General features: G+C 36.7%; 1 protein-coding gene across 5 annotated transcripts in view; it reads right to left on the bottom strand.

Annotated features, from left to right (window-relative positions):
* The window catches only part of LRRK2 (leucine rich repeat kinase 2), a 147,799-nt gene that overhangs the window by 28,538 nt on the left and 103,911 nt on the right, over positions 1-15,350 (bottom strand). For all 5 annotated transcript variants that reach the window (XR_013400962.1, XR_013400963.1, XM_077953862.1 and 2 more), the window contains 2 exons: positions 10,983-11,173; positions 5,717-5,877 (listed from right to left, as the gene is read on the bottom strand). Coding sequence is in view for 3 of the 5 variants with exons in the window: in XM_077953862.1 (XP_077809988.1) it covers positions 5,717-5,877; positions 10,983-11,173 (352 nt within the window). In the remaining 2 variants the exon portion in view is untranslated. The remainder of the gene's footprint in view (positions 1-5,716; positions 5,878-10,982; positions 11,174-15,350) is intronic.

Genomic DNA, 15,350 nt, shown 5'->3' with positions numbered 1-15,350 from the left:
TGATCTCATTGTTCAGTTCCCACCTATGAGTGAGAACATGCAGTGTTTGGTTTTCTGTTCTTGCGATAGTTTGCTGAGAATGATGGTTTCCAGCTGCATCCATGTCCCTACAAAGGACACAAACTCATCCCTTTTTATGGCTGCATAGTATTCCATGGTGTATGGGTATATACACAAAGGATTATAAATCATGCTGCTATAAAGACATATGCACACGTATGTTTATTGCGGCACTATTCACAATAGCAAAGACTTGGAATCAACCCAAATGTCCATCAGTGACAGACTGGATTAAACATCCTTATTCTAAAGAAATACACACACACTGTTCAGAGATTACATGGCATGATGTCTACAACTTAATTTCAGCGATTCATTCATATGCAAACAGAGCAAGAAAGAACAAGTAGGGCAAAAAGTAAATAACCAATGAATTTATGTGTAGGGTATATGAGTGTATACTGCACTATTCTTTCTTTCTTTTTTTTTTTTTTTTTGAGATGGAGATCTCATTCTCTTGCCCAGGCTGGAGTGCAGTGGTGTGATCTCGGCTCTCTGCAACCTCCGCCTCCTGGTGTCAAGCGATTCACCTGCCTCAGCCTCCCGAGTAGCAGGGATTACAGGTGCCCACCACCATGCCCAGCTAATTTTTGTATTTTTAGTAGACACGGGGTTTCACCATGTTGGCCAGGCTGGTCTTGAACTCCTGACCTCAAGTGATCCACCCACCTCAGCCTCCCAAAGTGCTGGGATTACAGGCAGGAGCCACTGCACTTGGCCTGTACTATTCTTTCAACTGTTCTGTAGGCTTAAACATTTTCAAAATAAAAAGTTGATGGGAATGTACATAATTAAAATCTAAGAAGAAAACATCCCAATATAATTATTATTTCATTTGCTAAAATTATCTGTACATTTTATCTTCCTTTTTATTTCGAAAATTTTTACAATGAACTTATATGATTGTAAGAGTAATTTAAATATGCAGCCAGAAAAATATAACAAAGTATGAATTCATAGCCTTCAAGGAGTAAATGACTGAATTTGGAAACAGTTCTATTTGACAGAGAGACTACCAGCAAAAGATGGAGCTCAGCAGTCCTCACCATGCTAGAAAAGCATGAAGAGTTGGAAGGGTGGAGATATCGAATTTGAGCATGATAACTCCTACTACACTAACCGAGGATAACATTCCCCCACATACATGCATGTAAATAGATTGTATACATAGTAACATAGTAATATAATTACATATAATTATCATGTAAATTAGCATAATTTATATACTATATTAAGTTACAGATACAATGTTTCAGACATACATATACATTTCCTTAGAATAAGGGTATTTTCCTATATAACCATAATATCATTCTCACAATCTAAGTTAAAGAATTACGTAATTAAGACAGCTCTAAAACATATCCCTAATAAAGTGCACCTGTGACATAATGTAAACGAATCACAATAGCTCCTAATTCATCTCTCTCTACTATTTTACAGATGCCTTATTGAATATTTCTTTTGATATGCACAAGAATCATCTGTGGTAGACAGATAAGGACTTTCTATTTTACAAATGACATAATCCTTTCAGAAATATATGTATTTTCCTAAGGCCACACAGATAATGAACAGCAAAGTCAAGAGTACTTAAAAATAATGAGCTACCCACGCAGTCACTAGTTCATTAACAACCTTTATGCTTCCCATCTTAGAATGTGAAAGAGATTTGGGAGGTTTATTTAAATCTTAATCAGTTATTTATTATTCATTGAGCACATTTATTAGGTATCTATTTTATCCAGGTACTATTCAAAAACTACTAAAATGTTCAGCATATTTTTTTCTTGATAAATGCACTGTTAGAATTTGGAATCACAGGCTCTTAAAGCAGGAAAAGACTCTAGGGGTTATTTCATCTAATTCTAAATTCTCATCCAGTGCACACCTCCTTTTAGAATAGATTTTACCCCTCTAGGCAACAATCTGAAGATCGTAGAGCTGTGCAGAAGGTTGGAATTTTTTTTCACAATGAGTCAGAGAACTCTGAGAAGATAACTGTGAAGATATGGAAATGAATATTTACTTCAATATGGAAATGCTTTTAAACTTCTCATCTTCCCCTTTTCAAAGTAAATATCTTCATTGGCACGATCTCTAGCATGAAAACATAGTATTATTTATAGATTCATCAAGTGCCTCAATTCTAATATAATATCCTTCTAAAAGCTAATTTAAATTCTCCCAGTGAATCTCTAGTGTTCTTGATTGCACTAACAATTTCCTGATGAACGTCATGCCACTATTAAGCGGTAGAGCCAGTTTGGTGCTTGGTAAATGTTCAATATATTGTTGCCAAATGAATGAATAAATGAATAAAAAATAAGTATAATTTCCCCTTGGAGAATTATCATAATGATCATAATGTTAAAATACTTGAGAAAATATGATTGTCTAAAAACTATTTTTAGAAATAATTTTTCAGAGAAGCTTGTATTTTAACAAATGCAATAAGTAAATAAATAAAGGATCCATAGATGAAGAATAAGAGAAATTTATGAATTAAGTCTGAGTATATATCACATTGTGTACTGAAACATATACTTTATTTTTTACTTTCAGAGAAATATGAGTAGAGTATGTTCCATAATCTCCATCAGATATTCGTGTATGTCCAGCCAGTAACATTTTATTTACCCAAAGACTGTAGTATTTATGTGGGTGTGTTAAATAATATCACATTAGTTAAATGTTAAAGCCATCAGTCAGCATTCATCTCAGTTAAAAGTGCAATTGCCACAGGACCCAGAATTAACTGTCACTCCCAACCAGATATGATATAAATATATCCATTTGACTGAGTTAATGTTGAAACCCTCCAAGTTATTTAAAGGTGAAAATATCCATACCATAATTATTTTCAAAATATGGACAGACATGGCACCACGGCCCTTGTCAATAATTGCATTGTTTCCGTTTCTGCGTCCCCAGCTATCACAGTGCTGGACAGGAGCTCTGCTCTCAAGCTGCTTGGGTATGCATTTTGTCTTACAGTTTTGTCCTATAGGACCTTGTAAATGTTTTTGATACTCTCTAAACTTTAGTCTCTGCATCTATAGACTAGAAATAGTAATAGCACATATATCAGAGGGTCCTAAGGATTGAGATGCTCAACTCATGGACAGAGCTAAGCACAAGCCCAGCACATCGCTCATGCTCTGGAAGGTTCTGCTCCTATTACAGCTGTAATGGACCCACACTCATAATGCACACACTTCGGTAAGAGTTCGTATAAAACTGCACCCAAAAAGTTTAACAAATCCATCGTCTTTTGTTTCTCTAGAAGTTTCCATGTTAAAAGATGTAACATTAACAGGAAGATTCATGAAACAGAAAAGACAAGAAGATAACTGAAATTGTATGAGAGGGAACTGTTTTCTTCCCAAACAGAACTGCTTTGGGGAAGAAAAAGTTTGGTGACAGTAGTACTAGTAGCAGTATTAGTAGGAGTGAGAATTATTGTTATTTAAAATTGGAGGCAGAGTTTAGGGCTAAGATAATTAGAAGTGCTCTAACAATAATAGAGTAATGATAAAGGGAAAATCTAGGTTACAGCCAGAAAAAAAAAAAAAAAAAAAAAAAGCTTCCAAAGTATTAAGAAGCCTGTGAGAAGAGTGGGCACAAAAGATTAGGCCCTGGGTTTCTGTCATGATCTGTCTCCATATTTATGTTACCACCATTCAATATTGGAGATTAAAAGGGATCAGGAGCAATTGTGTCACTTGGTATGAAGAATCAGATGGGTATTACATTTTAGACAGGTATTGAGCAAAACCAGAAATCAGATACTGAAAATGAAAGGCCATGAGTCTGAACCAAGGTGAACTGAGTGGCTGCTAGCTGACCCAGACCACAGAGCAGAGAAGCAGAGCCCAAGTACAAGAACACAGCCCATAGAGACCCGAGAGTTCCACTGTCCAATTAAGTAGACAAGGCTTCAACAACAGATTTTCACCCCATGAACAGAAAGACTGGGTTGGGAGATGCAGAAAGAAGAAACTGAGTGGTCCAGTCCACCTTCATGTCCCATGACAAAAATGAGCAGATCTTCCAAAAGAAAATCATTGTCCTGTGCCCACTTTTTTCAGGTAGGAATATATGAGGTCTATGGAATTTCATCTTTTAAGATTGTTTTTCCAAACCTCTCATTGACAATATTTGCTATTCATGGCTCTATTGTTTTGTTTTGACTTTTTTAATAGGGAAAATTAAATAAGCTTCTTCATGTTAGAGTCACATATGGTTTAGAAGAGACTATAGAATTTAAAGCCAAATATCTCTGGATCTGGTTCTCATTCAGACCGAATTCTTATCTCGGCCAATTACTGAGTGATATTCTGCAAGTTATATAATCTCCCTGAGCCTCAGTTTTCTCATTTGGCAAATGAGAAAATAATAGCTAACTTTCAGCCCTGGCATGAGGATAAGAGATCTTGTCTCTAATATACCTGGCACTGGGCCTGACGCACAGCACGGTACTGAAAAAAATTATAATTAATTTCATTGAACTACACAAAGACACTCTCAGCCAGAACATACACTTTGAAGTGTTTATGAGAATACACAGTCTACTTCTAAAATGTACCTATGCAAAACAAAAGAGTATATATGTATTTGGAGCAAAAATAAAACCAGGCATTGGAATCTGGAGCCATTTGTTTATCTAAATACAAAAGTTGAGTGGGCAAGAATTGAACTGGAACCTTTTCCCTAGTGAGATATCCTCTAGCATATTTTCTTCTGTGTCAGGCATGGTGATTTAATTGAGTTGCAATCATCAAGATGACGTATAGCCACCTGTAATTTTACTTACAAATAACTAACTATATAAAGTTTCCCTAAAGATAGAGTGATCCCCCCCTCCAAACAAATGCCAACCCCTAAATGTTGTATTTCCTGCTCAAACTGATGTCTGAGACAACATGTCTGTACAGATCACTGGCCCCATAACTGCTTTTTAGGAATCTGAGCTTGAAATTCTGATGAATTTGAGTTGAAGAAGTGGAGTGGGAACTGAGAAAGGGAGGGAATATTCCATGGGGTAGTTAGTGATGTGCACAGAAACCCTTTCAAGGGTCAGGGCCGGCCCCCTGTACTCAAACATGTATATATTTCTGCAGCAAAATGTACGCATATTCACACTGGGCATGAGAAATAAAGACTGTAATAAGCATCAAGTCAGTTTGCTTAGGTTTTGACACCAAATTAGTTATTAAAAAAAAAAAACTTGGGGTTTTCAGAGTTATGAAAAAGAATTTGTGGATTTCAGAGTTATGAAAAAGAATCTGTGGACCTGAATTTGATTTGCCTCACAAGTGTCAACAGTACCTAGACTGAAGTTTTTGCTGTTACTTTTTACAACCTCTAGAGTATCTAAAGAATCTAAAAATCTAACTTATAAAAATATAACTTGATATCAAATGTTCTCTTCTTTTTTATTCAGTTTTTGCCCTGAAAAATTACATCAATTGTCTTTTTTCCTACAAAATACAATGATAAAAATCACAATGTAATGCTTGCAATTTTTCACACAGTAAACCTCTGTTCGCAATGTGATAGACTCTGGTTTCCTTTTGACTCTTCTGAACTCACATCTGAGGTCAGTGGTTATCCATCCTGAAGACAGAATTATGAGACAAACCTGATCACCTACCTGGTGTGCCCTCTGACGTTTTTATCCCCATTCTACAGCAGTACTGAGCAATGCCGTAGTCAGCAATCTTTGCAATGATGGCAGCATTGGGATACAGTGTGAAAAGCAGCACATTGTGGGGCTTCAAGTCTCGGTATATAATCATGGCTGAATGGAGGTATCTGCCAGAAAATGCCCAGGAAATCTTATTCAAATGTGATTACATTATAATAATTTCTCTCCTAATTTCCTTAAATATACATGTCCATTATGCCAAGCATCAAAAATTCTGTGCTCACTTTGACCCTTAAAGTTAAGTGGTATTATAGAAGAAAATCAAAACATACAAGTCTAATATTACAAAGTAAAGTTACGCTTTAAAAAACGGTCAAATCTGATAAGCGAATGATTTCAATTTTAAGACAAATCTATCTCAGGCAAAGACCGAATTTTTGGAGACTTTTCTTTAGTATATATGAACAATTACTTAAAGGCAATTCTGAATACCCTCAATGATCATGTGAATATTTTAGCTATTTCAAATAAGTTAAATAAGAATTGATGGGATTTTGTTGTACTTGCCATTTATTTAATAGTTTTGATTTTCTTAAAACCATATAGAGGTTTAGCTCAGATTTAAAATTTTTCTCTATCCTATTTACCATTGATATTTATTTTTCTGACTAAAATGTTTCCCAATGTTTGGAAAATATTTTCTACTTTTTGGATGAAAACAAATGAAAATATAAGACTTTTGCTTGCTATTAGTCTCTTCTTCTGTTTGAGTATATAATTTACCATAAACCTAATCATGTTAGATATTAAGGTTAAAAAAGAGTATTTTGGGCTGAGTTAGAATGAATAAAACATTGTCTTGGAAAAGATGATGGGTAACATTAAATTCCATCCTTTTGGAGACTAACCCACGCAATCATGAGCAACTAGAGTTGAACATTTCAGGCAAAGAGTAAAAGCTAGTTAATATAAAAAAAAAACATAAAGTTTTCATCTCAACCAGGTCTTATCCATTCTGGAAACATGGTCAGTGAGCTTACCGTGTCTCAGCTACTAATGCTATTATCACATTATATGTCTATAAAATTCTGATTTCCAACTCTGTCTTCTCTGCCCCATGATGTCAAATTGACTACAGCATTTGATGTGATGTCACAGCTATGTGACAACCTAGGTTGAAAATAATTTTTCACAAGACTTAATGGAGTTAAATTTAAATTCTTTGCTTATTCGTGACTGTTAGTTTTGGCTCACATTATATCAATTAATAGTTACTCCATTACCTAGTACCAATCACTTCTGGAAGGATTAGAAGAGAACGGCAATGATACCCTGAACTTTGAATTGTATGATGGCCTGGAGAGTACATATTATTTAATTGCATCAACTAATACAGCAGAAGATTCTCTCTCTTCCAGGATGTAGTTGGGACATTTGACATTAGGCCCATTCATTTCAATATACCTATTTTGGGCTGAAAAAAATAAGATAAATACACTAATGAAGTTGACCTTCACAGTAAGTAATGGGCTTGAAAGAAAAATTTACTAAGGGCTTACTGAAAGGCCATTAGGTACTCTTGCCATGCTGAAGAGAAAAGCTGAGAGATTAAGAATAGAAAAACTAAAGCCAAGTCATACATCACTGAACAGTATCCAAATCCTTTATAAGACATGCCTCTCTAAGTATATTTATAGAACACAGACTCAGAATACTTTCCAAAGGCTAAAAAGGAATAGTTAAGCTTAATTTGAAATAATGTCAGTGGGAAAGAGATAATATCTTGGTTAGTTAAAATGTTCAATTATAGAATTTAATCTTAAGAAGTGCAGTTTTAATAGCTTTTAATAGACTAGCAAAATAGCTTTTGAAATAATAAGTAAAGATCTTTCCTTCCTGACAATAATTTAGTCATAATTTATGCATTGTGTAACCATGACTATTGTCAAATATTTTATTAAAACAAACTGGTTTATATTAAGTTAAACAGTCATTCTTTGTGATTATTTTAAGAGTTGCTAAGAAACTTCTTTCTTCATAGCTTAAAGTAAACTTTATCTCATTCTGAATAGAATTATTCCAAAAATAGAATGCATTCATTCATTTGACAAATATGTACTAGGTATCTATGAGGGCCAGTCATTTAGTATACAAAGCCATCTTTGTATATCTGCTCTCTTGAGGGTGTCACAATCCAGAAGGATTGTGCTCAAACAGTCCTCAAACAGGTGTTCAAACAAGGTTCCAGAAATATGTAACTACCACATGCTAGGGAAGCACAGAGGAAGAAAAACATTGAGGTAAAGACAGCAAAGTTGAGTCTCCCACTAGACTGTAAGCTTTCAACCTCAAGAACAATATAATATCTAGCTTTCTCTCTTTAGCACCTAAGACAATGTCTTACACAGAGCATGTGCAAGAAACACAAGTTGGAGAAGCTAACACTTCATGACACATTTGAGCTTCACAGTAGAGATGATATGTGAGGAAATTCTTAAGAAAAATGAGTTTTCTAGGCAGACAACTTGGTGGAAAGAGAGGAATAACAAATACAATGACGGAGAGACATGAGCATAACTGAAAATTCAAGACTGTCATCATGGCTAGAATGCAGTGTGGGCAGTAGGGTGGCAGGGGCTGTAAAGGGAAGCAAGAGGCATACAGAAAGAGCTTTGATGCTATGCCAAGAGTTTGGATGCACTTTGCAGATAATTGAGAACTGCCACGGAATTGCAAGCATAAATTGATTTTTATTTTAGAAAAGAAATTCTGATAATTCCCTGGACATGCTGAACCAAGGCAGCAGTAAGCAGCATAAAAGTAAATGAATTGACTAAAAAGATAATGTAAAATAGAGTCAAGGACCTGGTGGACAAATGCATAGTTGCTTTTTGGGAATGGTGTTTGGCCTGGATGAGGCAACAAGTATCCTGGCCTGGCAAGTGTGGGATATAGCAGAAATAATAGATTTATAGTGGGTGATGTACCAAGGCAGTACATTCCATTTTGAAGATACTGAAACACAGAAACATATAGAAAATGCAGGTGATTATATTTTCTTAAGTTTTATAGAATTATGATAAAGCGTTCAAAGGAAGTGGATTGGATTGGAGAGGTAAGCTAACAGGTAAAAGCAAGATGGAGGGAGAGCATGTAAAGTGAAGAAAGTTCTTGTATGTCACTCTAAACAGCTCCAGCGTTCAAGGGACTCCAAAGGAGCATGATTTTATTTTCTGTGCTAAAACATACTTGGGAAAATAAACCTTAATGCTGAGTTTTAAAAATTACTTAGTGCTGGTAGAAGATTGATAGATACTGAAATCTACTAGCCTTTTGTGATACAAAATCCAGAAATCTTTTCTGGCATTAAGCTAAGAACAAATTAGGCAAATTATTTTAAATATGCTGACATTTCATTTACTTCATCAGAAACTGCTGGATTTGTTGTTTAAAGTAAGGTTTCACAGAACTAGAATAAGTCATTTTAGAGACAAGGTGTTTCGAACAGTGTTAAGCAAAAAAAAAAAAAAAATAGCAATTCTTCACTTTATAAATAAACACTTTGCGGATTTGTGGAAGAATTAGGGAAAAACTGAACCTAGAGTTAGTTACATGAAGGAAAGAGGGCATTGAAATACAGGAGACTAAGCTGCACTTTACCTACATTAATTTAACCCAAGGTTCCCCCTGGTGTTCAAAAGCAGAAATATCAACTCAAATGCAAATCCCTGCACCCTGTTTCATTTCATAATCTGGACAGTTTTCAGTAGTTTCTGGACCCTTTCAGGAAGGGACATTTCTGGATACTACCTAAAAGGCATATTCATAGCATTTCAGAAGAGAAGGAAAGTTACATACACTGCTTTGCTACTATGCACCAGGCACTGTTTTCCTTCTTTCCTCCTTTCTCCCTCTTCCCCTACTGTCAACACAATAATTCTGAAGGCTTACTATTTTAGCAGCTAGAGATACAATGGTGAATAGGATGCAAAGTCCCTCCTTTAATGGTACTTAGATTCTGATGGCAAGACAGACAATAAATAAATTTTTAAAAAATGAAAACATAAAAAATCCTAGGCAGGAATACTCCTATAGGGGCTGGAGAGACAAAGGGTCGTCGGGGACATCCTCTGTGCTGAGAGTCCTGAATGAAAGGATTCAAATAATCCTTTATAATAAGTAGAGAACATATCTGGGAGTCAGACACTCCTGAGTGAAATCAATAGCCAATATAAAGCCTCTGGTATCTGCAAGGAACCTCAGGGATAGGAGTGGCTGAGCACCCTGCCCAAGAAATAAGGCAGGGGAGGGTTGATAACAGGAACAAAGCCTGATCCAACTTTCATGTTAGAAAAATCACCCCAGTAGCTGTGTGAAGAACGGGATGTATCATGAGACAGAGATAGAAGCAGGGGACCGAAAGGCAATGAGAGACGATACTGGCTCAGACATTAGTGAGAGAAATTGTTAGAAGCATTAAGATATATTTTGCTGGCAGAGCTGAAAGATTTGCTAAAGGATTAGCTATGAGATGAGAGAGAAAGAAAAGAATGAAAGGTGACTCTCAGGTGTAAAGAGGTGACTGGGGTTGGGGAGCAATGGCAGAGCGGACATCAAGAGTTTCATCTGGAATGTCTTCCATTATTACAGAGGTCATCACAATTTTATGCATTAAATATAAGTCATGGTTCACACACTATTTAAAAAATGGGAATCAGAGATATAAAATCACAGTTACTAAGTGTGTGGAACAGTGATTAATCCCAGGCGTTTTGCCTTCAAAGACAACAGGCTTTCCACTCCAGTGTGCTCCCTCTCCAAAGCTTGCTCTGGCTGCGTGGATAGGTGTACCTCTGAGACATGTGAGATGGTCATACCGAAGAATCCAACGTGAATCACTCTAGTCCCCTTGAGAAGTATGGACTCATCTTTCCTCACTGGAATCATGTAATTGACACTCAATTTGATACTGTGAAGCCTAACTTATACATTTGTACAGAAGGCAGATCAGTACAGGGTTAAAATTATGGGTTCCACAGCTGAACTTGTGGGTTCAAAGTCTATTACTACTTGCTATGAGGTTCTACATGGTTTTCATACTCTTATTTTCTGAAATTAACCAAATTTGATCAGGGAAATGGTAGTTTTCATCCAAATTGTTTGTAAATTGTTACTGGGGCACGGTGTTACTGGGAAGTGTTCTCGGAACCTGAGAGTAAGTCTGGGGTCACACTTGTCATGCACTGAATATTAAACAACAAGACCTGCTTACCTCAAACCATCAGCCACATGGAGTGCAATCCTGTGCTGTAGGGTTCTAGTGAGGCTGGCTTTGTCCTGCTGAAGCAGGCGATCCAAGGAACCCTTGGAGGCTAACTCCATCACCAACATCCGGGGACGAATACCAGCTGCCAGCAAAGATATCAAACTGGGGTGGTGGAGGTGGCAAAGCACCACCAGCTCCTGCAAAAGTCCAAAATCATATAAGAGTAATTCACCATCAGGTCTTACCCACGTTTCTCCTTCTTTAAAGTGCATCAACAGGGTGACCATGGATTTCTCTGGATGACTGGATCATAGCAAACTTTCCATTTCTTCTCTGAGTTTTTTAAACATATTTTCAGAAATAAAAAGCTGGTTTTGAAACTACAGTTGACCCTTGGACAACATAGGTTTGAAGTGCCTGAGTCCACATATACATAAATTTTCTTCCACCTCTGCCACTCTTGAGACACCAAGACCCACCTTTCCTCTATGTCCCCCGCCTCAGCCCACTCAATGTGAAGATGATGAGGATGAAGACCTTTATAATAACACACTTCTACTTAATGAAGAGTAAATATATTTCTCTTCCTTATGATTTTTTAAATAAAATATTCTTTTCTCTAGCTTGCTTTATGGTAAGAATGGAGTATATAATACAGATAACATCCAAAACATGTGTTAATCAAGTGTTTGTGTTATCAGCAAAGCTTCCAGTCAACAGCGGGCTATCAGTGGTTCAGATTTTGGGGAGGTCAAAAGTTATATGCAAATTTTTGACTGCACAAGGGGTCAGCACCCCAACCTTTATGTATTTCAAGGGTCAACTGTATTGTCAGAATTAAATTGTTAAGTTCTATTTTTCCTTTGGCTCTGCTTTTGTCAGACATTTAATGCAGAAACAGTGCACACAGTACAGTCATACTAATGGGCCATGTCAAACTCGTCTACTGAATTCTGGTTAGCCACAGAATCCTTCTCAGCCCAGTATTCTCTATAGCCACTACTAATCAGCTGCAACTGGCATATGAGGGAAAATCTGTCTATAATCTCTGGTTTAATGACTACAAAATTTACCGAGGATAACGCTGAATTTCAAAGAAATATATATCATCCCCTCCTGAAAACTCTCTGAAGACTTCTTATTTTTCTTAAATGAAAATCCCATCTACTTCCATGGCCTCACCGCCTGATCTGATCATGCCCAGGCCTCCCAGACCTTCTCCTTTTCCCCTCCCCTTCATTCACCACCCTTCAGCCACACTGGCATTCATTCAATCCCAAGCTGTGCTCAGCTTCTTCCCGTCAGAGGGTCTTCGCCTGTGCTGACCCCTCTCCCCAGAAATCCCTCCACCCTTCACATGGCTGAAGTCTTCTTGGCATTCAGATCTTAGCTCAAATATTACTACATCTTCGGAGTGGCCCACCATGGGCCACCCTTACTAATGCAATCCCTGGCTGCAACAATCTCTCTGCAATTCAAAAAAAGTCTGAGATATCATTTTGGCTTGAACAGAGGGATTGGCTTAGTAAGGGTGGCCCCTGGCGGGCCACTCCAAGGATGTGGTAGTATTTGAGCTAAGATCTGAATGGCAACAATCCTCTCTGTGGCCCACATCATGTGAGACTTCACAGCCTCTTTTATGACATTGTTGGGCTTGAATTCCAGATTCACTTTATACTGTATATTGCACTTTACTCTGAAACTGTAACTCCGTTGAAATTTATAGCTTATGTGATGTTAAATTGATTCATGCTTTAAACTGTGATCGCTGTAGAAGTGCTGCTTCTTAACAACCAGCTTCAAAGATGTGGAGTAGCAGCACCCACTGATTTATCAGGAAACTGAAACGTGGAGAATTCTGCAAACTGAAGAAGAAAGGCTGAACACCCTAAGAGGGGATTTTCCAAGAACAAAGTTTCAGACTGTGATCATATTTGCTTAGTAGATAAAATCTTTTTTTAATGCCCATGTCTGATTAGCTCAGTTGGTTAAAACTGATGAGAACGAGTTAAGTTAGCTCTACTTATTTTCACAGGCACAGACAGAGGCCTAATCCAAATTTTCTATCCTGGAAAAGCAACTCACTGATTGCAAGGAAAAAAGAGCATAATAGTACAGTGTAACATAGATCTGCCCCATGACTACTGGCAGAATGACCATCAAATGTCATTTTTATTTCTTTATGTTGTTGTCTTTTTTTCTTTTTTTTTACGAGAAGTAGTACATTATGCACATCGGTTATTTTTTTTTTTTTCCAATTTCTTCCACCATTCCCTTAGTTTGCCTCCCTGCCTATACACTAATTGGCCCTGTAGACATTTTTAATGCACTGACTTCCATCAGAGTTCCCCAAACACATTGTGTAAAATTTGAAATGCATGCTGACAAGTAACAAACAAAGCTAAAAAATCAATTTATATAACAAATTACCTACACATTAAAAGAGATTGTGCCAGATTTGTTTCACAGATAAGCTTCTATATGCAAAATGTTTAATTTGGTTCTAGAACTACACTGTGACTGTAGTTACTAATAATTAAAATGCCCCCAGGATATTTTGTACACACATGAAATTTTCTATTACTCAGAGTAACTGAAGTAGTGTAACTATGTATTTTTTAAAGGTTACAAAATTTTTAGTGTAGCCACTAAGAATTTTTTTGTAATAAATCAAAGGAAAAGTAAGGATACATAGATTCCAGAAATACAGTTGAGTTCTGGTATAAGATGGAAAAATTAGCATTGATTTTACTTCCTCTCTCACCCTATTTCTATCTCTCATTCCTAATGTCAATAAAGACTCAGAAAAAGAAATAAATACCCAGTAGTATCCAAACAAGAGAGAGTACAGGAGTAACCACTGTTAACTAACAGTGTATATTCCCCTTCCTTTCCATGATATTTGCTGAGGTACTCAACCTTTACCCATGCAGCCCATGGACTTTAGTTCAGGTGGAACTGACCCCAACATCAGCCTCTCAGAAAAGGTGAGAATATTCTAAGTAATAGCACCCTCAGGGCCACAGTGATCAGTTCGGTAACAGAGACCTAAAGCCAATTAGCACAGAGCATTGCCCTGAACATAGTGCTTGTTGAGAAAAGCACAGGTGACTCAACTGGTGCTGAGAGACATTTATTTATTTAATGGGTTGTTATGTAGGCCATTTGATTCCTTTGAAATGCAAGTCCTCAAAAGAGGTGCCCTCTTTTCTCCTGTACTTGGAATAAGTAATTGTGAAGCCTAGAACCAGTTTACCACAATGGGAAAAGTCATTCTGAAGAAATTAAACCAATATAACAAGGTTAAAGGAATTTTAAAGAAAATTGGCCAGAGTCACTGGAATAAACCAATCCTATAGTGAGTACCTCCCATGACTTTTTTTATGGATGAAAAGAAGATAATTTCTCTGATAAGCTCATTGCAGCAAGTTATCGATCTATGAAGAGATGTAGAACAGAGTCTGAAGTATCTACAACAAGCTTGTCCAACTCGTGGCCCGCAGGCCACATGTGGCCCAGGATGCCTTTGAATGTGGCCCAACACAAATTCATAAACTTTCTTAAAACATTATGAGATTTTTTTGTTTACTTTTTTTCTTTTTTTTTTTTTTTAGCTCATCAACTATCGTTAGCCTGCCTTCCTTTGCTAGGTATGGTCTCAGCAGTCCTGGTGATCCCTGCCCATGTAACCTAAAAACAGAGTATCCCTAAGCAGTACACAGCCCTTAAAAGTCTATGGTCTACCTTCTTGTTCAGAAAGTGGTAACTTGAACAAGCAAACCTACATAAATGTGAAGAATGCCCATTCTAGTTATCTTTGATAATCAATATAGTACTCACTTCATAGATATGAAGTCATCCAAAACTACTCAATTTGGAAAACCAACAATATAAAAGAGAAAAATCAAGGTGAACCCATAGAGCAAATGACCTCAGAGAAAACAGCAATAATGCAAGTAACACAAAAAATTAAATTCCAATTGATGCGAACAGAAACACTTGAGGGTATTTCATCCAAAAATATGGCTACAAAAGAACAAGGAGAGGCGATGGAAAGAATTGCTGGAAGTGAAAGATATGATTATCAAAACAAAATTCAGCAGAAAACTAAATAATAGATGAGGCAATTCTGAAAAACAAACTAGAAACTTGCAAGAGATAGTCAAGTAAATAACACAAATTATAGATAAAACTTGAAGAGGGAACTCAAACATGGATGAGATAGACCCAGAAGGCTTGTCATCTAATACATACTCTTGGAGCAATGGCAAGCAATAATGAATCATAAGTAACTAGATATAGGCTCCAGAGAAGGAGAGGCTTGACTGGGTTTAGCTTAGTACTATATGTATATTATGTATCCTATCACCTAAC

The sequence above is a fragment of the Macaca mulatta genome, chromosome 11 (assembly GCF_049350105.2).
Source record: "Macaca mulatta isolate MMU2019108-1 chromosome 11, T2T-MMU8v2.0, whole genome shotgun sequence".
Lineage (NCBI taxonomy): Eukaryota > Metazoa > Chordata > Mammalia > Primates > Cercopithecidae > Macaca > Macaca mulatta.
This window is presented reverse-complemented; position numbering and strand designations above follow the sequence as displayed.